Below are 24080 nucleotides of genomic sequence, written 5' to 3'. Positions count from 1 at the left end.
GTTGGTGAGCCCAGACTCTAGACTGAAGTACTGGACAGCAAGGGGAAACATCTTCCTGCTCAATTTATTCAAGGCATTGGTCTGTATGGAGAATGGGATGGGTGACGTTAAGATCTTGAGCACATCACCCACTGCCTTTGGACCCAGGACTTGTTTCAACAGTGCCTCTTGCTTTGTTCTCCCCAAAGTCATTTTCTTCACCATTTTGAAATCACATAAAAATCTTCTGATTGAGCATGTGTCCACAGTCAGCACTATTGTAGCTCTGGCCATGTTTTACTGTGTGCTGTACCTGTGTCACCTCAGCTGCAGTAATTCAGAGACTGGGATGATTTCAAATTATTGCTTTAATTTTGGTATCACTATTAATCAATCAATATATAGTATATATTTTCACAGTTGGACTATTTATTCAGTGTTTATTTGCTGTTAATCTTTTAAGAATAATTCCAAATGAGGAGCATTAGCTAGCGTAACAAAATAAGATCTTCTTTATGGGTACATACATTCATTCCATATTGATTGATAATAAATGCATGTTTCAAAAAAAAAAAAAAAAAAAAAAAAAAATCAACATTCCTGAAAATAATCAACCATAGTAGCAACTGAAATAGCCGAGCTATGCTCCTATCAATGCAAGATGTATGAAGGTAAATATAAATATATCCTATATGTTATCTATATACAAGAGCATAATAACATACCAAATCATGCTCAGGGGATGTTTCAGGTACAAAGAATTGTGACGAAGGCTCTTCTTGTATCTTATATTCCGTTTGTGGAGGTCCCCTGCAGCATGCTGTTTTACACCTCCGTGAGACACTGCAAAAACTTTCCTGCCTGCCTTGCAGTTCGCTTTATAATCATCATCAGTAGGGATGGGAATTGATACGATTTTTACGATTCTGATTCCATTATCGATATTGTTTAACGATTCGATTCTTTATCGATTCTCTTATCGATTCTAATTTCGGGAAAAAGAAGAACAAACATTTTGATTGGCATCAAGTTTGTTTAATCAGAAGTCACAACCTTACAAACTCACAACGAGGTCAAAAGAGGCCCAAAGCCTCAATGTTAACTGTGGCAATAAGTGGCAAATGCACAAGAATGTGTAACATTTTACTGAAACATTTTTCTATTAGAAATAAAAAATATTGGTCTATTTTGGCATATAGGTCGTTGTTCTGCCTTTGGCAATGTCCCCAAACTTTTTCCTGTGAGGGCCAAATAACTTTTCCCTTCTCTGATGAGAGGCCGGGGTCAGTTTGCAACAGAAAAAGTGTGACGATTGCAGGAGTCCGAAATGTAAAAAAATTATTGTTTTTCAGAAGGCCACAACCAAATAACCCTCTGTGGATTCTTCACGGAACAAAAGTAAATAAAATAAAAATAATAATATAATAATAATAAATAATAATAGCACTATTAGTTAAATAGATAATAACCAAATAACCCTCTCTGAGTTATTCACTGAAAAAGGCCAGGAAATAAATAACACTACTGAGGGAGAAAAAAAACAAAAAAAATTCAAAATGCTCTCTGGAATTGTTCAGGGGGCCGGACCAAATATGGAGCCGCGGGCCGTAGTTTGGGGACCAGTATATTGAAATGCATGCCTTTTAGTTTTTATGGTGCTTTCATGCTCAAGTGGTGGCGCCCTTGCGCTTCCTCACGCGAATAAGAGCGCGAAGAAGAAGAAGAAATGCCGCATCCAAGCCAGTGAGCGAGTTAGTGAGAATGGGAAACACTGCCACGAGCCTACGTTCTTTGTTAATGTTTGTAAAATATCCACAGAGCCAACGCCTGTATGTATCATCTTCTGTGTTGTTGTTGTGTGTTTCCACTCGCGATCGGACACTTAAATCCAGTTGTGTAGTGGTTTAAACGATGTGCTAATGCTAGCGAACGCATGCTAACTGTTTGTTATGACTGTGTTAGCAGCTAATCATCGCTGATTTACGTTGATGCGAACCTGTTTGTTATTGGGGACGAAATTGATTTGTTTTATTTCTATTTTTAGTTTCAAGTGATGGTTAAATAAAGTCAGCAAATTATGCCAACGTCTTCTGCATCGTCATTTGGGAGTTTAGCTAGCTGTATAGCCAGGACTGAGCCTTAGCGTCTCGGTGAGGACAGTGCAGTCTATTCCCTCCCGATGCAGTTATTTCCATCTCGCAATGACTGCAAGTCGCTTTGTTGTAATTTTTCCTCGTGAAGTGAAGACACACTTTCGAGCGTTCGAATCTACGTCATTGTTATGTTTACGGCGGCAACGCTCGTGCTAAACTATCGTAACCTTTCATTTTCACCCTTTTTCCTGGTGAAGTGTAGCCAAACTTTGGAGCGAGTGGTTCTTGGCGCCATGCTAGTTTGATGCGTCTGGACAACAAGACACGTCACGACGCAATATGCGTCTTTAGGGATCGTTAAGGCTTTTTCATTGTGATGTCGAGGCCTCGAAACACTCGGAACCGGTTCTGAATTGGAATCGGATTTCGATTCCCATCCCTAATCATCAGTGACTTTATCGAGCCACGGGTTACCCTCTTCCCACTCCAGTCTATTTTTTGGTGACGTTTCCCCTTTTGAGGATCAGGTGGGCTGTCCTTAGCTTCTGCTGTTGAAGAAGACATCTTTGTTTTGAAAAGGTGTGGGCAGTGCACTGAGCAGAGCGAGCAAGGTAACTAGGCAACCAACCCGGAAGTGAACCGCAGTGCAGGGCAGACAGCAGCGGGCAGGCAGATAACTATCTTGCTGTCTTTAATATCCCCTGCCCTTTTTCTTTATTATTGTTGGCCCAGTGGTCACTCATGAGTGCAGTTGTGTGTTTGTGTATGCACCGCTGCCCGCCACTCCCCGCCGACGGAGCCGCGGGTCGCGCGGGGTCACCCCATGGAACAATTGTGAAATACGAAATAAACTGCGTTCCATATTGAACCAATACGGAACGCAACTTATAATTCCCAATTACGGAACGATTCCGTATTTTAAGGGACGGGTGGCAAGCCTACCCTGGCCTACACTAACTATGAATATAGTGGTGCTATCGTTGGCTAATTGTATTTCCGGTGGACACCATGTGGGGGCCTGATGACCAAGGGGAAAGAGGAGTGGGGGGAGTCGAAAAAAGATGCGATTAGGGTGGAGGACACACAAATCGGCAATGTGAGGTATAGAATCCAGTATTACCGTATGTGAATCACTTGTATCTGTGGGTCATGTATGTATGTATGCATGTGGGTATGTATGGGTGTGAAATCATATTCTAGGCTGCCTGATTGCCAATCCTGGCACTGATAGTTTCTCTACTTGAGTGTGTCTATAGGTAGGTTCATACCGTAGGTCTTAATACACGAATACGATTTTTCCCTGTTTTTCCGACTCGAGTGAGGCATTAACTTGACGGTCTGAACGTGACAAGTTGCATAGAAGTGGACCATTTCAAATCCGATCTGGGTCACTTTCGTATGTGCTTTAAATCCAATCTGGGCCACATTTTTCCGGAATGTAATGGCGGCCTGAACTGTCAAGTCTCCCAAATCGGAATTCATGCAGCAATTACTTAAGAAAACAGCGAGCGAGACAGGGCGCTACGGTAGCTGTGCAGCTTTGCATTAATAGCCTTAGCTCCTGGTTTGAACGCGGCTTTTAGGGAAGGCGCGGGCTTGCCAACAGTCATAAAAAATGTAATGGGTTGAGGATAAGCCTGAAAAATGCTCGGTTTTCTCTCCAAGTGAGCAATATTTCAAGATTGCTTCACAGCCAGGAGTCGGGGCAAACTGTCTGTATGTTTGTGTGTGTGTACGTGTGCGTCATGTTTAGTCATTTGTTCTGATGCTCCTGCGCATCCGGGTCAGTTGCTCAGCGCATCTCGGACTGCGAATGAGTGTGCATGCGTGATACTTGAACGGGCTCCATGGACAAAGGCAGTCTGAACGGGCACGCCAAAAAAAAAAAAAAAAAAAAAGATATGACAAAAAAATCGAAATTGTGCATTAAGACCTGCATTATGAACCTGGCCTAACTGCACCCAGCTATGTGTGAATCCCATTAGACGTGTGATAGTCTTGCAGACAAGTGGAAATGCTGCGCGGGGGCCGCTTCAGGGCCACGGCCCCTCCCCGGCAAATCGGAGGGTTGGGGTGAGCTAGCACGGCCCATCCCTACTCCCGCAGCTCCAGCAAGGGGGCCACCACCATCCCCCAGGGACCCAGTGGGGTCCTCCGGACCATCCCCGCCTCTATTAACCTGCCTTCAGGGGAGGGATGAGGGGACGCGCCAGTGGCCCCCACGTCCACCCACCCGGCCCACCAACCACCGCTGCAACCCCTCAACTGACACAGCACCCCGCAGTACCCTACAAGACTCGCTAGACCTGGGGCAGGGCAGGATCCCCATCCAGAGTGGGCGACACTCCGCCTGCCTTACGGCACTCAGCCGGCAACCTGTGCCAGGGCCCAAGGAGGATACCCGGGTAGAGAAGAGAGGGGAAGGCAGAAGCAGGAGGACGACCGCACAATCCCCTGCAACTGGTAGCTCAGGTGAAGAAGGTGCCCGCCCCAGGAGCTAGGCCATAAAGAAAAATGTGGGACCCACCTACTCCCTATTACTGTGGCTGTTAAGTCTTTAAAATTGCATTTTGAATGCCGTTTAACACGATTCAATCATTTAATTAGTTTGGAAAAATAATAATAACAGTGGGTCTTTTTTTTCCACATCCGGAAAGATGTCTTCTATTGACTGGAAAAACATGTTTCAATTACATGTTTTATGTATTTTTTTTTTCTTCAGGGTTATGGAGCCTACATTGCATTAATGCTACTGAAGTCTACAGATAGTGTCTTCAAATGTGCATGTGCAATGTCACCTATGACAGATTTGAAACTTTATGGTAAGTATAAAACACTTCAAGAACACAAAATGCTATATCTCTCAATAGAAGTTATTCAAGTGCAACAATTTTTTAAATCTAGACAGAGAATGTTACTGTATTACAAAGAATATAAACATTTTCAGTCCTACAAATGACATGAAATGTTTTACATGAAAGGTTAAATACCTTACACCGTACTCTGGAGCACTGTTAAGAATTTGTAAATTGTCATTTGCATAGCATCAGCCTTCTCGGAGCGATACCTTGGCACGCTTCTACGAGATGATAGCAAATACCAGGTGTGTTCTTCACTTCTTTTTTATTTGTCTCAACTCTTGGAAAGCTTGTTGCAGCAACGTTCCTCACATAGTTATTGCACAAATTTAGTGTTAATTCTGTCACAGTAAGAATGTGCTATGATTGCCAATTAGCAATTTGATGAATGTGCTCATTGTTGTGTTCTGACTGCATTTATCTTTAAAAGCTCTCACGGTCTCTCGGTATTCTTGCATTAATGATTGGACGTTTTGCAATCGAATGTTTTTATTTCCGTGTTTGAAAGCATGGAAAAAGAGAAATATTCATCATGTGTGCAGTGTTGTAACATTTTATTGCAACTTGGTCGTTCTGATGTTTTTATTTATGATATTTTGGACTGATCATTATGCATGTACCCACTTTTCTACAAAATTTCCATTAACCTTTTCATTCGATCACTTTTGACATCGTTTTTCTGCAATATGCCTGGCGGCATACCTATTAGTTTTCAATTACCACAGTCTTTGTTTTCTGTTGTATAGTATCACTTTCTTCCATATCGTTTCCGAAGTGCCGTCGTTAATTTTAATGATTCGATTTTGGCTCACTTTTTCTCATTATCTTCCAGTTCTCCAGTGTGCTGCAGAATGTTCACGCACTAAGAGAGCAGACCCTGATGCTGGTACACGGCACAGCAGATGGTAAGTGAAAATAAATTCTGAAAATGAATATGCCAGATCCGTTGTGCATCACCGCTGAGCACAGAGGCAAGTATTTCTAAAAGGTAATGATGCAAATGCTTTGAATAAAAAAAAAAGAAAAGAAAAGGAATGTGTGTCGCGGAAAGTGATGCATGAATTTTCAGGGGATTGCATTCTCTGATGAGCCTTGAATTCCAAATTTGTTTATTTACTGTATTTTAATTTTATCAGAAACCCATTTCGAACAGGAACTACGCTGACCCTTTTCATATTTTTTCTTTTGTTCCCCAGCCAACATCCACTTTCAACACACTGCTGAGCTTGTCAAGAACCTTGTGAAAGTTGGAGCAAACTACTCAATGCAGGTGACTGTCACAGAAGCGACACACTGGAAAAATACTTCCTGTCCTTTGAAATGTGCTTTTCTAAAAAACCACTGATGCAAAATAATGCATTAAGATACTGTGACAAATTTCAAAGATGTACTGCACACAAGTCCTCAATTGAACTGAACGTTGTTGACCTAGTTCTATTACAAGGAAATATACGGTATTACAAGAAAAAAAAACACAAATCTCCAGATTTATTATTATTGTCAACAGTGTACGGGCATAGACTTCACCATCAGTTGACAAGACAGGTCCCACAAACATTGCACCATGCCTTCCCGTTGAGGGGAAGGCAGAGCATTTGACTGTGATAAATTCAAAACACACACTGCGTACAAACGCCGGATTTAGGTGGCAAAAGGACAAAAGTTTTACTGCATACAAAAAGGCAGGAGTGTCTCAAGAGTAATTTGGTCGAGGATCCAAGGTAATTATTATATAAAATAGCCCCATGCAAGCACATTGAAACGTTGTGGGAAAAAAATGCATGGAAAAAAAATTAGCGTAATTAACTTTAGCTCGAAATATTTACGTTAAATGAATGATAACTGCCTGTTTTTTTGCTTTTAACCAATAATATAGACTGTGCTATGTACATATTTACAGAAATTGCCGGATGTACGCATTTATTTACAAGAATTTTCAACTTCAAAAGCTCTTTATTTTTTGATGGCCGCCATGTTATATGCGTACACATTAGTGTAGGTTTACATTCAAATGATCAGGTAATTTTTGGCCAACTGCCCGTTTTTGGGATAAAAAAGTAGTAATTTAGACATTTCTGTGTCCATACAAAAAAAAAAATCGCCTTTACGTGTTTTATTTTATGTAACATTTCAATCTAAAAACGACGAGGGCCAGATACCCAATTCAACCTAAATAAGTTGTGATTGTATGAAGACAAATGCACGTTTTGCTTTTGTTGAGTAAAATCAAGATGGTTCTGCAGATTATCCTCAAGTATTAGGTTTCTGATGTGAAAAATGAGTGATTTATTAGTTGCTATTAAGTTGCTATTTTGAACAAAAAACCTATATGATATGTTAAATATTGCTATTGATCCTGAAAATATAGGTGATTATCTCTGCATTTGGTGATTTTTGTGCATCTAGCTTAAAATTGGAGAATTTTATAGCCATTTTAAGTTTTGTTACACTTGTATAAAAAGGTAATCAGGATTTTATTAGGGAACGACTTTGAATTTTTTTATGTCGCTGCTCATGGAGACTCATACAGTGAGGAGAGCAAGTATTTGATACACTGCCAATGGGAAAACCCATTGGCAGTGTATCAAATACTTGTTCTCCCCACTGTATATGCCTATTTTGGCTTTAGGTTGCTAGCGGCTTTGGTTTTGAAAATATTTGAATTTTAAGTTTTTGAAAATAGGCCTCCCATGGATCAGCCCTGTGTCCCGTCAACTGATATTGAAGTCTATGGTACGGGAAAAGAAAGCCACTGTCGTTCCTAAATTGAAGATGTCGGTCCGATGGCGGCACTGGTGGTTGAGTCGGTCGTCCTATGTCAAATGATCAGGGATTCAAATCCAGATCCTGCTTGTGAACATTGCCGTTGTGTCCTTAGGCAAGACTTTCGTCCCAATAGTTATGGCAGCGTTTTGCATGGCAGCAACAGCCATGTATGATGTGTGAATCAGTGTTGTTTTTGGCAGCCCTTTTAATTTTTGTCTTAGTCTTTTGGACGAAAATATTTACTAGTCTTAAGGCTGATTTATGTTTCTGTGTATTAGTGAAGGCAGACCTATGCCGTCAACACAGACCCGATTTATGACCCTACGCCGTAGCCTGACGTTCACCTCCACAAAATCCTGACTACGCATCACGTCAACGCGTGGTGACGTGACGTCAATGGACTGTGATTGCTCCGCTCAGCGTGAAATCACTGCCATTTACAAACATTCTTGCGCTACACTCAAAAATGGACCAAGCCGACGAGAGGATCGTCGAAGAGGTCCGCAACTACCTCTTGTTTTGTCAAGGCATTATAAAGATTGCCAAATGGCAAGCAATTCGTGGAAGGAGATTGCTGAAAATACGGGTTGGAAGTCAGCAAATGCTTAAAAAAATAAAACCTCCGAGATAAGTATGTACTTGGAAGCAAATGGCCACACAAAGTGGTGACCTGGCCGGCCAAAAACTGCCAGCTTTTTATCACTTTATGTCGTATTTTTGGTTGGTGCTCTTTACCGTTTATTTTATAAATACAGCATGTTTACTGTGAGTCTGTGACTTATTTACATTTCCACTTCAAGTATATAAAGAATAACGCACAGGTTTGCTGTCAAAAGAGTTGTTTTAATGTTTAATTTTGAACAACAGCAATTTACACGCTTGATATATCATCACTGATCGAGGGTGCTTTTATGCTAATGTGTTTACCATTAAGGCGTCCAACGCAGTTTGGGAACTTCCATAGCCGCCAGAAATCTGCTATGGTTTCCCACTGGCTGGTTGGAGGACACGGCAAAAAATCGGGCTGGCAGGCTGTCCACAACGCTTTGCAGACCTCAGACAAAATGATGGACACATTGCACGACGCCAGTTTGAAGCTAGCCGCTTGCTGGCTTCCACCGGAGGCTAGAATTTGTAATGTGACTGCCAGTCTCTGTGCGGCATCAACAGTCAGACAGACCACTCCTGCAACCGTCTTCTGCGTCGCCAATGCCTCAACATTTGTATGATCAACATTTATTGTTCAATGTTGATGAGCTGAAGATCCACATTCACGTGTTCCATCTCCGCTGCCATTGTTGTCTAACCAGAAGAAAACAAAAGGAATTCGACAAGGATCCCCCAAAACTGTACAAACACAACGCCACACCCCTCTAGTAGGCTGGAGGTGAATTACAGAGCAACGTGTTCCTTAGACGCAAAACTCCGTATCCTCATTAACGACGAAGGGTCAACTTCGTCGCTACGCTGTCACCGCAACGCAGAAGTATAAATTAGGCTTTAGACATACTGTATTTTGGTCATTTCAAATGTTTTCGTCTTCGTCTAGTTTTAGTCGACAAAATCTCATTCAAATTTCATCTTCTTTCAGTCGACAGTTACTCAAAATGTTTTCTTCTATAAAACTCAAAGTTTTAGTCCAAAAATAAATAAAGGTCAGTAAGTCGCTGACGAGTTTGGGTGAGGGTTCTTAGGACCAGTGAGGGAATACAGTACGAAATCAAACGTTTCTTATTTTCAACAACGTCATATGCTGTTGTTTATCCACAACTGGATTCATTACCTCTTCACTATTCATCTTTAGCACAGCCGCTGGAAACAGAAATGTCGCTCAATCCAACTGCAGCTGAATGGGATATCAGGATTTTACGATACTGTGCGCTGGTCCTCATGGAAAATGCAGTCTTCGCTAAGGCAAACCACTGCCGCTTTTGTCCATCTACGCCGTTAAAATCGACCAAACCTGAAAGTTCCCTAGTGTTGCTTTAACTACTTTTCATAGCAGTGTTGAAAAGAGAGAAATTCAACATGCTCAATGTTTTTGTCTCATATGCTTTCTTCTCACTAGCTCTATCCGGACGAGGGCCATTTCCTGTCACATCAAAGCAACCAGCACCTGTACACCACTCTTACTAGCTTCTACAGGGAGTGTCTGAAGGAGGAGTTACTGCCACTAAATGATGATGAAGATGAAGAGGAGGAGTAGGCAGACAGCCTTTTTTGTATTTGGACGACGTGTTAGACACACATGGACAGTATAGTTTAGAGCTGCTCATGCGCTTAATTGTGTGTGAATGCACATGTGTTATGAAGACTATTTATGGACACCTATGATAAAAGTGACACTTTTTACTGTGGGACTTGAGGTAGGAAATGGCCTCTATAATGATTTCAGTTCCACTGCAATTATTGGCAAAGCACACTGAACACTGTCCCAGTCTTTTGCGAGACCTCCTGTCATGCTTGTGGTCATTCTGCATTATATCAGTGCACGGTTCTGTTTTCCTTTATGACCTTCATTCCCCTCATTCTTGTCTCTTGTTGTAACAACCGGGAGGACATAGCTTTTTATCTTACCTTTTCTATGTGCAATTGCAACATCCACTAAAGTATCTGGTGAAAGGTTTCACAGTTTTTAGCCAGGAGCTAAAATGTGCCTATTCTTGCTCCATCTACTTGCAAAAAAAAAAAAAAAAAATTAGAAAGATATGGCAAGGAAGTTGATACAATCTATCAATTGAAAACTTCCAAGTCTATCAATGCCATTCTTGAATAGCTTGATGTTTTATTTAATCTTAATATACTGTAAAACCTCATCAATAAGCAAGGATTTCCCATAATTAATTTTGATTGCAATGTTTAACACTCGTCAAGACATTTCAAGTGACCTGCCAGGTGTTCTTACGCCACAATTTCCAATTGTCCTAAAAGTGCACCAAGGTGTGAGTATCGAGCATTGAGGAGGTTCCGCTGGGTATTTTAAAGCATCTGATGCACCCTATGTAGAAGACTTTTAACTTCCCAACTACGAAAACGGACTTCTACCAGCTGGATAGTAAAATTACTTGCTTCTGTCACTCCTTGATCATGTTAGTTAGGCTATACAAAAGACCCAAATGTGAATAGTAAAAATGTCCAAATAATTGAAAACTATTTGAAATGTAATGAATTCTTTTTGAAAACCCTAATATGGATAGGAGGAAGAAAAGAGGTCAATGCGAAGATTCGGACCACAAATACAGTGGTATGAAAAAGTATCTGAACCTTTTGGAATTTCTCACAATTGTGCATGAAAATCACCATCAAATGTGATCTGATCTTTGTCAAAATCACACAGATGTAAAAACAGTGTCTGCTTTAATTAAAACCACCCAAACAGAAGGGGGAAAAATAAGTAAGTGAACCATCTGCCTAAGGAGACTTAATGAACAATTGAAACCAATTTTCACCAAACAATTTGTTGGTGTGTGCCCAATCACTGATGAGTGGTTAAAATCTGCCCTGCCCACTATAAAACACATACCTGGTAAGAACTGTCTTGATGAGAACCATTGTCTGATGTGCATCATGGCTCGGTCAAAAGAGCTGTCTGAAGACCTGCGATCAAGGATAGTTGATTTGTATAAAGCTGGGAAAGGATACAAAACTATCGCTAAAAGTCTGGATGTTCATCAATCGACATTCAGAGAAATTGTCTACAAATGGAGGGGGTGTGGAACTTTTGCTTCGCTCCCACGGAGTTGCCGTCCACCAAAAATGAATACTCAGAATACTCAGAGAGGTAAAAAAGAACCCTAGAGTGTTTGCTAAAGACTTACAGAAATCCCTGGAACAGTCCAATATCTCTGTGCACACATCAACTATATGTAAAACTATGGCCAAGAATGGTGTTCATGGGAGGACTCCACGGAGGAAGCCACTGCCGTCTAAAAAAACATTGTTGCTCCTTTAATGTTCGCAAAAAGGCACTTGGACACTCCACAGACGTTTTGGAAAAATATTTTGTAGGACTGATGAAACCAAAGTTGAATTATTTGGGAGTAACACACAATGTCATATGCGGAGGAAAAATAGAACAGCTCATCAACATCAACACCTCATCGCTACCGTGAAGCATGGTGAAGGGAGCATCATAATTTGAGGCTGTTTTGCTCCCCGGGGCCTGGACAACTTCCAATCATTAAATGAAAAACAAATTTAAAAGTTTATTAGGATGTTTTGCAGGATAACCTGAGGCCGTCTATCAGACAGTTGAAGCTAAAAAGAGGATGGATGCTGCAACAAGACAATGATCCAAAACACAGGAGAACCCCATTAAGATGCTGTGGCATGACCTAAAGACAGTGATTCATGCCAGACATCCCAGGAATCTGACTGAACTACAGCAGTTTTGTAGAGAAGAATGGGCCAAGATTAGTCCTGATCGATGTGCTAGACTGATCTGCAGCTACAGGAAGCATCAAGTTATTACTCTCAAAAGGGGGCGGAGGGGGGCACAAAATATTGTGATGGTTCACTTACTTATTTTCCCCCTTTTGTCATTGTTTGCATACTATCCTCATTAAAATATGAAAACCTATAAATGTTTGGGTGGTTTTAGTTAAAGCAGACACTGTTTTTTCATCTGTGTGACTTTGACAAAGATTTCATGGTGATTTTATGAAGAAATGTGAGAAGGTTCCAAAAGGTTCAGATACTTTTTCATAACACTGTATGTGTGTTTGTCATACATCTTGATAAATGTTTTATTTTCGGCAGGATTTACAAATACAGTGTACCTCGACATACGATCGCGTCGACATACAATTCTTTCGACATCCGACGTAACATTTAACTCATCATTCGTCTCGACATATGACAACATGCTCGAAATACGACGATTTACGGTGCACTGCAGATTTTTTTTGTGTTGAAAAAAAGGAGAAGGGTGACGTTTAGCATTAAGATGGAAATGAGAAAAATATGAGCGTGGTATGCGTGTCAGTGAATTGGACAATATATTCGACAATATATATGTCTGCGATCTCGATGGTCCTCCGAAGACCTCCATTTACCAGTCTTTATAGGTTAAGGTGACATTTATTTTTGTTGTAACATCGGCAAGGAAGTGACCAGCTTCGTCAGGTATTTAATCATTTATTTGACAGCTTGTGCAACACGACTACTGTCCGCCGTAGCCGACGGTAACAACAACAGAACATGAATAGTTAAAGTAAAAACTCTTAACGCACCTCTCTCACTCTGTCGTCAGTCACACGGTGCGTTCAGGAACAGCGTGCAAAACACAACCGCCAAATTAGAAACTGTGTTAGAAACTCAATTTTGGAATTGTATTTATAATTTATTTGTTTTGCTATGTGTAATTGCTAATTGCAGTTCTACGAATTAATCGAATTATAATGCATTCTTATGAGCAAATCCCACTCGACATACGACTATTTCGGACTAACAAACAAGATCCTGGAACGAATTAAAAAATTTTATGTAGCGGTCCCGCTGTACTGAATTTACTTAAGACACTAGTTTGAGATTACTTAGTCAACCATTTATTTTTAAGGTTTTTTCTGATGACGCTGATATTTTGTCAAATGCATCGGGCCATAAAGAAAAGAAAAAAAAAACGCTTTTATTATTCTACTCTTTTTAAAAATTATTTGACGGAAATTTATTTAATGTAAATCATCAGTAACATACAGAGTGTAGGTCTTAGTGCACAAATCTTAAGACAGTTGTTTTCATTTTCTTTACATGACATTCCTAAAGTCGTACACGTGCGTACAGGAATGATAATTACAGTCACATCATGCGCTGAGTAAATCTGACCCTCGTGAAGAAATACCACTACAAAAGACATCACAAGCAGCCTAAACATTATTATTCAACTCTATGAAAGAGGGACATTTTATCTGTCCTTGACCGTTTCCCTGATTGACTGTCTGTCTGTTACCACCTTAAAGATTAGCTTTAAGGCTATTTATTTTTCTCTAGCATTGAAGTTCTTCATTATCCTCTCTCGGCCAGCTCATGAGAAATACTTTCAAACAATTACCTGTTATGTTGGGATCCCTCAAGTCACCTTTGAGTTGTTTCATCCCCCCAAATACTTTTGAACTGAATCACTTTGATGTCCCTCGACTGCACACCCATGGTGCTATGCTGTCCTCTCACTATCTTAGGCTACTTGTGGCATAGCAATACAACTTGACTTAATGGTCCCATAAATTCCCATTTTGGGTTAATGCGTTGTTCAGACCTTCCAAAATATGTAGCCCATGTCATATTTAAAATCATACACGTTCAGACTGTCATAAAAGGACCTCACTCGAGTCAGTCACAGGCGAAAAGATCCAATTTCGGTCACTTCAGGCTGTGGTCTGCACGTATCCAAACAGTGTTGATCATATTTGACTTTAATTTAGTCCAAACTTTAATATAAAGCATAAAGTAGACAAATGTGCTGATGAGAAGTGTCTTAACTCAACATCCATTAATGGCGTGACATTTTCAATTGCTGTTTCCATAAAATAACATCACTGAGTTTGCACTTCTGCAAACTTTTGTCCCTCACTCCTCTGTTAGTTTCTTCGATGAAACTTCTGCCAGGAGGATATCACTTGTAAACAGAAGAGCGAGGACATAATAAGTTGAAAATATATAAATACAGATAGTCCCCGGGTGACGAACGAGTTCCGTTCTTCTGCTAGCGATGTAACCCCAATTTCCGCTTAAGTCGGAATTAACCCTTTAAGTACCCCTAATTACCCCCTCTCAAAATAACTATCCAAAAAATGTATTATACGTCAACAAGATAAAGTAAAAAAAATAAGATATTATTTCCCTCTGGTAACACTGATCACGCCATAGTCCTTACAACTGAAATTTATTAATTCTCACCGTCAAAACTATGAACATATTACAGTATTTAAAAAATAAATAAAATTAAAAAAAATACAATAATCACAATGAGCGTACAATAATGTTTTAAAGGAAAACAATCGAGACATATTTGCTTACAAAAACGTACCTTAATCGCTGCACAATAATAGCGGGGGAAATAAGGTTAAAATCTTGGGCAAATCAACAAGGAAAAGGGCAGCTATTAGTGGCACTGGTCCAGTGGTGAAGACGAACGCTGCTCAATAAGCTAGTGGGCTAATAGCGAGCTAACGGGAGGGCATCGCAGAGCCTGCGCCGTTTCCCGTTTCTCTGCATTCTTAAAATGTTAATTGGCATTCACCCCCACTTCCCAATGTGAAAGCAACGCTCGAAGCTAATAGAAAATAGCGCTGGCGTAACATCAAGTCCGAGAGTAACAAAGGAAAGCGGACCACACATACTGCATACTTTCGTATAATGAAATGCCAGCTATGTATACTAATTACTTTAGAGATCAACCATTTAGATTAATTGGACCTAATATATAACAAAATTGAATGACATAATATACTGTACTTACCATCAATGCTGAGAGTTGGCGGAAAAGACCAAAAAAAAAAAAAAAAAAAAAAAAAAACGACTGAAGAAAACAACAGCGGATGAGACATGCGTCGTAAAGTCGAAATCACATACGTTGGGTACATCGTCACCCGGAGACTATCTGTATGTTGACCCCAGGGGTGGAACTTAGGGGGATGCCAGGGTTTGTGACTGCACCCAGGCCTGAGTCTCTATGGCTACGTTCATGCCGCAGGTCTTAATGCACAATTTTTTTGTCATATCTGATTTTTTGGCGTGCCTGTTCAGACTGCCTTTGTCCATTGAGCCCATTCAAGTATCACGCATGCGCACTAATTCGCAGTCCGAGACACACTGAGCAACTGACCCTCATACGCAGGAGCATCAAAACAAATGACTACACATGACACACACACACACACGAGGACAGTTTGCCCCAACTCCCGGCCGTGTAAGCAATCTTGAAATATTGCTCATTTGGAGCAAAGAGAAAACTGAGTATTCTCAGGCTTATCCTCAACCCATTATATCTTTTATGACGTTTGTCAAGCCCGCTCCTTCCCCAAAAGCCCGTTCAAACTAGGAGCTAACGCTAATGCACAGCTGCAATGCAATCGTAGCACCCAGTCTCTCTCGCTCTTTTATGAAGTAATTGCTGCATGAATTCCGATTTGGGAGACTTGACAGTTCAGACCGCCGCCACATTCTGGAAAAATGTGGCCCAGATCGTATTTAATCCACATACGATAGTGACCCAGATCAGATTTGAAATGGTCCACTTCTATGCAACTTTTCACGTACAGACAGTCAAGTTAATGCCTCACTTGAGTCAGAAAAACACGAAAAAACATGATTCGTTCAGTAAGACCTGTGCAGATCTTGATGCACAAATCGAATGTTTTATCAGCTGTCTTTTTTGGCGTGCCCGTTCAGACTGCCTTTGTCCATTGTGCCCGTTCAACTATCACGCATGCGCACTAATTAGCAGTCCGAAATGCGCTGAGGAAATCGACCCGCATGCGTAGGACCATCAAAACAAATGACCACACGTGCTGGCTCAACGTCATTCAAAGGTGATCATATTTTGATTTCAAAAAAGGAGACACAAATAACAGACATAAAAAATCCCCGTTTAATCATATATTCAAAGTTTATATGGATCGATAGTATGCACACACTGTCCGTGCATTACACACATACGGACAGTTTGCCTCAACTCTCGGCGGTGTAAGCAATCTTAGAATATTGCTCATATGGAGCAGAGAGAAAACCGGCTTATCCTCAACCTATTTTATTTTTTCATGACTGTTGTCAAGCCCGACCCTTCCCCAAAAGCTGTGTTCAAGGTAAGCTAGGCGCGAACGCAAAGCTGCACCGTGACAGTAGCGCCCTGTCTCTGTCGGTCTTTGATGCGTAATTGCTGCATGAATTCCGATTTGGGAGACTTGACAGTTCAGACCGCCGCCACATTCTGGAAAAATCTGGCCCAGATCGGATTTAAACCACATACAAAAGTGACCCAGATCGGATTTGAAATGGTCCACTTCTATTCGACTTGTCACGTTCAGACCGTCAAGTTAATGCCTCACTCGAGTGGAAAAAAATCGGATTCGTGCATTAAGACCTGCGGTATGAACCTAGCCTAAGAGACATCGTTTGCGGGTGAAAAGTGGGAATGGTTGGGAGAGGGGAGGGTGAAACAGAAAGGTAAGATGTGTGAAGCTCTAATATAGTGTTTAAGAGTTAAAATATCTTTGCCAGCCTCCCTGCTTGGCCGGTTGTCTAGAAAATTTCAACTTGCACCCACCACACACAGCAGACAATCGTGGAGAGACGCCTGTAAATAATTGTCTCCTAGCACCGCCCTTAACATTGGACAGTCCACTCATTGGGTCCCATTTATGCTCATCGCACCCAGGGCCAATTCACATTTGTTCCGCCAATGGTCAACTCCAATGTATTTTTCATCAGATATTTCATTAAATCCTCACGAGAAGAGGCTGAACGTATGTAGTAGTGCACAGAAAATGCTCCCTGGCCACACTGATTCTAAATAAGTGCAATTCCTACTGTAATCCTCCACTATTGCTTTTTACATAAAAAGATTTTCTCTATGTAACATTTATTGTATTGCACAGGGTTTATTTTTGTATGTGTGTAGGCATGCACAATGCCATATGAGGTTCAACATAATGTAATATACCTTTCTGGTGGTTGAAGTTTTGCTTAAGCAGTTCTCACGTAAATTGATATCAACTCAGGTTTTTGAAAAATAGACACAATTTAGGATCTCAAAGATAAATTTCTCAGTCTACTGTATGGTTTTCGATTAAGTATATGAAGATAATAAATACAGTAATATCCATTTCAGAATATATATTATTCACTGCTAATACAGGCACACTGTCATCTCATAAGTATTCTTTTCCCTTTTAGGATATTCTCCAAAGACCTGATGTTTGAAAGTTTATGAAAGTAGAAGTTATGAAATGGACATTTTTTAAGTATCAATAAGGTGTTTGCATGTCTTCAAAGAATGTGTCAGGTTTTGACTCATTTTGTACAGTACAGTACAGCAAAGTGTGTACATAAATATATTTTTGAGGTGTCTCGTAGAATGTTGAGTCTGAAGGGAATTCATTGATTTGAATTTGATGTGCTGTACGGTTTTATTTCCATTGTTTTCTCTTTACTATTAATTTTCATAGAATGGATTTTGTAATACTTGGTCTTTTTTTCCCCTCACCATTTAAAAAAAGGGAAATGACAGGGCCATGGTTGGGGGTTATTGTGATTGTCAACTAGCAATGGGTATAGATAAATAAAAAAACATGAATAAACACCAAAGTGCAATGATGCCCATTGATTCCAACTGTATGCTTACTCCTTGTGTATGTCCTTCAATCAGGTTCCCTTTTGTCTCTTGTGTTCCCCAGGTATGGCTTGATGCATTGTTACATTCTCAGTGTATATTTGCTCCTATGTTTCCTTTTGTGTTTGTCGAGTTATTGTCCCTGTTTTGTCTCGACCTCGTTCTGTGCTCCGTCCTGGTCCCCCTCATAAGTTCCCATTTGATTTTGGTTTGCACTTATGTCATTCTGTTTGCACGTAGAATTTTTGTAAGATTGCTTTTGTTAATAAAATTCATTTTTGAGTTTCACACCTCTTCCCCTGCCTTGCCTTCTTAAATCCCTGTACTTGGGTCCACCCTGACTCCTTTCTCATTTGCTTGCCAATCAAAGTTGACAAAAGACCTGATACATATGGACCAAGTAGGTAAACATAAACCTCCTGCATAAATTGCAGGAGGCTTTAGAATTGGACATCCTGAAGACGGTAAACGGTGTTATACCTATATAGCGCTTTTCCACCTTTCAAGGCGCTCAAAGCGCTTCACACTATCTCACTATTCACCTACTGGTGACGCAGCACCAGGAGCAACATGGGGTTCAGTATCTTGCTCAAGGATACTTAGGCGAGTTCATCAGGGCGAAGAATCGAACCCACAACCTCTGGGTTGGGGGACAACTACTCTACCACTGAGCCACACCACCCCATAGAGAGAGGATTTAACCTCACTACCTCAGCACTCGCTTCCTGTTTTCTCTTCGGCAATGATTGGCCACGACTTTTGACTAAACTCCCACAGCACCGGGCTAGTCCTCCCTTCCCGACTACGTTCCGGCTGCATGTAACCAACGTTCATCTCCTGATATTTTTCTGGCTGGTGTACAGACATTGACTCATGGATATCCCAGTTCGGTCCAGGTCACCAACCCTGCACGATCTGCTTTCACCTTCAGCCAGTATTTGCTATCTACATTGTAGGGTTGAACGATATTAGAAAAAAATAATATAGCGACTTTTTGGGGGTTCGTGATATGTTGCAATACATTTTGCAATATTAAAACTAGAAGAATTTTCCATAGTGCCCTTCCAGGTCAGCCCGGCCTGGGCTACGTCTCCTTGTACCGGGGAGATGCTCCCCAGTGTCGTACTGCACGCCCCTGGAGCCGGGGTTGGTCGGGGCCTTGGTGTTTCTCTAGCCCTGCGGCCAGTGGTTCTGGGAGACGGGGCCCCACCTGCAGGAGCCTGCCTCTTAACTCACGCAGTCTTAACCTTGCACTGTAAATATCTTGCACCTTGGCACTTACCTACTCATTCATGCCTCCGGGGAGAGTCAGAACGGGGTCGTACAGTTCCGGGCTGGCTCCCCCTTGACTTTAATGCACCACACGCCGAGGTTGTGGGACGGCTGGGACCTGTTGGGGATGTGACATCACAGTTGCCTCCTCACAGCAGGCCCTGCCATTGCCGTATCTCTTTTAACGCACCACATACATCATACTCCACGGGGGAGCTTCGGCAAGGGGCGGAAGGACATGCAGCTCTGAACTTCCATCCGGCGGTCTCACTGCCCTAAGCCGGGATCTCCTATTTTAATGCATACACTGCACTACCCTCCCCACACAATACCATCACGATGCTGCGTAATGGCTGCCAGTCGGGGAACTGCCACAGTAATAGGGCGGTACTTGGGTCCCACACCTTTTCACTGTGGTGTGGCTCCCGCGGTGTGGCCTCCTCGTGGGAGGTGTGGGTAAATGGTGTTACACTTGTAAAGCGCCTTTCCACCTTCTAAAGCCCTCAAAGCGCTTTACACTGTCTCCTCATCTACCTAGGAGGTATCTACCAGGAGCAACGTGGGGTTCAGTATCTTGCTCAAGGATACTTAGACGAGTTCATCAGGGGGGAATTGAACCCACAATCTCTGGGTTTGGGAACGACTACACTACCACTGAGCCACGTCATCCCCGTGGGGGGTCGGGGCTCCGATCCCGCATCTCCTGCTTCTACCTTCCCCTCTCTTTTCTGCCTGGGTATCTTACCTGCGCTCCGACGCGGGTGCCGGTAGGCTCAGAGGCCCATGGGCATCCCGCGGTGTGCTGTGTGGGTTGGGGGGCTGCGCTGGTAGCTCATTTAGGCATTGGGATGGCCTGGTGGGCTGTGGTGCATCCCCTCATCCCATCCCTGAAGAACGGTTGGTGGGGGCACGGATGGTTCGGGGGACCACCCTGGATCCCTGGGGGAGTGACGACGGCACCCTTGCTGGCGCTGCGGAAGAAGGGATGGGCTGTGCTGGCTCGCCACCCCGGATTGGCTGGGGAAGGGCCGTGGCCCAGGGGCGGCTCCTGCGTGGCATCTCCATTCGTCTGCTGTACTATCACGTCTGATGGGATTCACGCATGACTAGGTGCAAATAGACACACTCATTTAGAGAAACTCAGTGTCAGGATTGGCGATCAGGCAGCATAGAATAGGATGCCAACATATCCACACTCACAAGTGATTCAAATACTGGGTTCTACACCTCACATGGCTGATTTGTGTACACTTCACCCCCCCCCACAAACACTTATCTTTCCGCTTGGTCATCAGGTACCCCACATGCATGGTGTCAACCGGAAATACAATTAGCTAACGATAGCACCAATATATTCATAGTTAGTGTAGGCGTTCAATGTATTTCATGTTGTTGTCTGTGCTTCTTCTGTCTCTCTCTCCTATTCTCTTTTATTCTGTCCCCCATAAGCCCTTCCTGTTAGCTGTTTTCTCTTTACCCTTTATTGCCAAATGTATCACATTTGATACACTTAGAATTTCATGATTTTGAGACTAATTCAGAATTTTGAATTATCTTTCCTAAAAAAAATAAAAAAATAAAAAAAATGGATGCAAGTCAACTCATGCATCTGCAGGTTCCATTAGGGGAAAAAAAACGGGATTTAGCAAGGGTTAGAGATATTAGACCGCTTATTACACTTTTTTTTTTTTTCTTTTTTACAAATTTGAAAAAAAGGTTTCATTAAGACCTTATTCTTCAAATTTTGTGATTCTCTGACAATTGCTTCATATTGCAGGCATTAAAGGGCTTATAAACAAGGCGCGTTGAATGATCACAATAGGAGTATGTATGTCATACTCCCAAGTGATACATTAAAACTGTACAGTTCAATCGGATACTCAGATTCCTATTCTCATTGTCAAGCACCTAAACAAGACAGGTTAAAAAAAATAGAAGAATTTTCACCAGATGACTTGAATAGCTCCGTTTGGTTGGCTCACCATGACCACGTTGTGTTCATACAATCCCAATTAATCCAGGCTAAGGGGGTTCATCTGCAAATAATGAAGAATGCTGTTTGTAAAAGATATCAAGGAGGCCATGCAAAAGCATGGTATAACATATAAAAGCATAGCATAGGAACAACATAAAAGCAGCTTACCCGCAAACTCCAGAGAACATTTTACGGCACAAAATGAAGCGCAAGCTCTGTGAGAGAATTTCCGGGCAATCAAGGCCACACTAGATATTATGTTCAACGAGCGCGACGGGCCGAGGAAATTTCTCATGAATATCCTGCAGACAGATCCTGTCAAATCACCGGTAGTTCCTTTGGAGTCGCAGCCATTTTCAGTGGACAGTATTACCACCAAGCGCCCCATCTTGGAGCTATCCGAATGGGATCTCCCTAACCTAACATAGGATGAGACCAGCGTTGCCAAGGGTCTGACTAGAGACCGCGTCGCAACCTCAACATCACCAGGGGTGGGTCAAAAAAGGCCTTGACTAAGCGGAAAATGAAGATTACAACTCGACGCAACAAGATTTGTCCCGTGTAAAACCATAAAAGCTTGCTGCTTTTATGAAGCAACACAAAATTTTGCATGTTCAACCCAACTATTGCGCATGCACACATTGCGATGGCGATGTTCAAACTATATATCGTCCAGGCCAAGCTAATACTCCCTTTGCAAACTCACTTCATCTTGCCTCATGACCACATACAAGTAGCACACAGCCAATGGACATTATCCACATTTTAAGTGCCATAGCAGCCTTATGACGCTCTTCCAACAGCCCCATGGCTGACTTCCTATTGCTCCTCTCGATCACCTTCCAAAGGCGCTTGCCCACCTCTCTTCTCCTTTTCATGTATTAGTTCATGACTGCGTGCCCGTAATCCACTTCACCAACTTCATCAGCTTCTGTCCTGGCTGGACCACACAGTCATATATGCCTTGCCTGCGCCCATAATGACAGAGCGACAGTGACCACCGCACCAGTTGCCGCCCCATGCCAGTCCCCACTTTGCATGGACGGCAAGGATCACCATGCCAGTCGGCTACTCTGCCACTCTCTCGCCTAACTGGATCTGCAGTACTCCTTCCTCCACAATTGGTCCACAAGGATCTCCTCTTCAGTTGCCTGTTCCCTCTAACGCCACTACAACTGAGCAGTGTTGCCAACTCCCCAGTAAGGAAAGAAGGTATTGGCCGTCTTATAAATTGCTAGACGACGTAAACATCAAATTTGCATGATTGGCAATTTGCATATAATGCAAAAAAAAAAGCCAAGAGGCATTGGAAAGTCGCCAGATTTAGCGAGAAAGTCACCAAATTGGCAACACTGCGACCGGGCAAAAAGGAACGCTCGTGCCCATGTTATGTTATACATTTACTGCATATGTTCACTTGTATGCATTCCGTTAGCATTTATTCCCAGTCAAAGCAATCATACATTCACATTCTGGTTAGGTTTAACATATACCATTTTGGTATCATAGAAGTAAGCCCAGTTATCTCATGATCTCACTTATTTAATTATCAAGTCTTTGATAATCAAATAAGGGGTAGTCACAAACATGGTTTGAATGACTAAGGTAAAAGCCCATTAGATTGTAAAACATGAGATATACGGTGCCTTGCAAAAGTATTCGGCCCCCTTGAATCTTGCAACCTTTCGCCACATTTCAGGCTTCAAACATAAAGATATGAAATTTAATTTTTTTGTCAAGAATCAACAACAAGTGGGACACAATCGTGAAGTGGAACAACATTTATTGGATAATTTAAACTTTTTTAACAAATAAAAAACTGAAAAGTGGGGCGTGCAATATTATTCGGCCCCTTTACTTTCAGTGCAGCAAACTCACTCTAGAAGTTCAGTGAGGATCTCTGAATAATCCAATGTTGTCCTAAATGACCGATGATGATAAATAGAATCCCCCTGTGTGTAATCAAGTCTCCGTATAAATGCACCTGCTCTGTGATAGTCTCAGGGTTCTGTTTAAAGTGCAGAGAGCATTATGAAAACCAAGGAACACACCAGGCAGGTCCGAGATACTGTTGTGGAAAATTTTAAAGCCGGATTTGGATACAAAAAGATTTCCCAAGCTTTAAACATCTCAAGGAGCACTGTGCAAGCCATCATATTGAAATGGAAGGAGCATCAGACCACTGCAAATCTACCAAGACCCGGCCGTCCTTCCAAACTTTCTTCTCAAACAAGGAGAAAACTGATCAGAGATGCAGCCAAGAGGCCCATGATCACTCTGGATGAACTGCAGAGATCTACAGCTGAGGTGAGAGAGTCTGTCCATAGGACAACAATCAGTCGTACACTGCACAAATCTGGCCTTTATGGAAGAGTGGCAAGAAGAAAGCCATTTCTCAAAGATATCCATAAAAAGTCTCGTTTAAAGTTTGCCACAAGCCACCTGGGAGACACACCAAACATGTGGAAGAAGGTGCTCTGGTCAGATGAAACCAAAATTGAACTTTTTGGCCACAATGCAAAACGATATGTTTGGCGTAAAAGCAACACAGCTCATCACCCTGAACACACCATCCCCACTGTCAAACATGGTGGTGGCAGCATCATGGTTTGGGCCTGCTTTTCTTCAGCAGGGACAGGGAAGATGGTTAAAATTGACGGGAAGATGGATGCAGCCAAATACAGGAACATTCTGGAAGAAAACCTTGTTGGTATCTGCACAAGACCTGAGACTGGGACGGAGATTTATCTTCCAACAGGACAATGATCCAAAACATAAAGCCAAATCTACAACGGAATGGTTCAAAAATA

General features: G+C 42.0%; 1 protein-coding gene across 2 annotated transcripts in view; it reads left to right on the top strand.

Annotated features, from left to right (window-relative positions):
- LOC130927130 (inactive dipeptidyl peptidase 10-like) overlaps positions 1-18434 on the top strand; it is a 262038-nt gene extending 243604 nt beyond the window's left edge. For both annotated transcript variants that reach the window (XM_057852708.1, XM_057852709.1), the window contains exons 22-26: positions 4795-4894; positions 5117-5175; positions 5763-5835; positions 6127-6200; positions 9765-18434. In XM_057852708.1, the coding sequence (XP_057708691.1) occupies positions 4795-4894; positions 5117-5175; positions 5763-5835; positions 6127-6200; positions 9765-9902 (444 nt within the window). In that variant the 3' untranslated portion in view covers positions 9903-18434. The remainder of the gene's footprint in view (positions 1-4794; positions 4895-5116; positions 5176-5762; positions 5836-6126; positions 6201-9764) is intronic.
- Positions 18435-24080: the final 5646 nt, after the last annotated feature.

The sequence above is a fragment of the Corythoichthys intestinalis genome, chromosome 12 (assembly GCF_030265065.1).
Source record: "Corythoichthys intestinalis isolate RoL2023-P3 chromosome 12, ASM3026506v1, whole genome shotgun sequence".
NCBI lineage: Eukaryota > Metazoa > Chordata > Actinopteri > Syngnathiformes > Syngnathidae > Corythoichthys > Corythoichthys intestinalis.
This window is presented reverse-complemented; position numbering and strand designations above follow the sequence as displayed.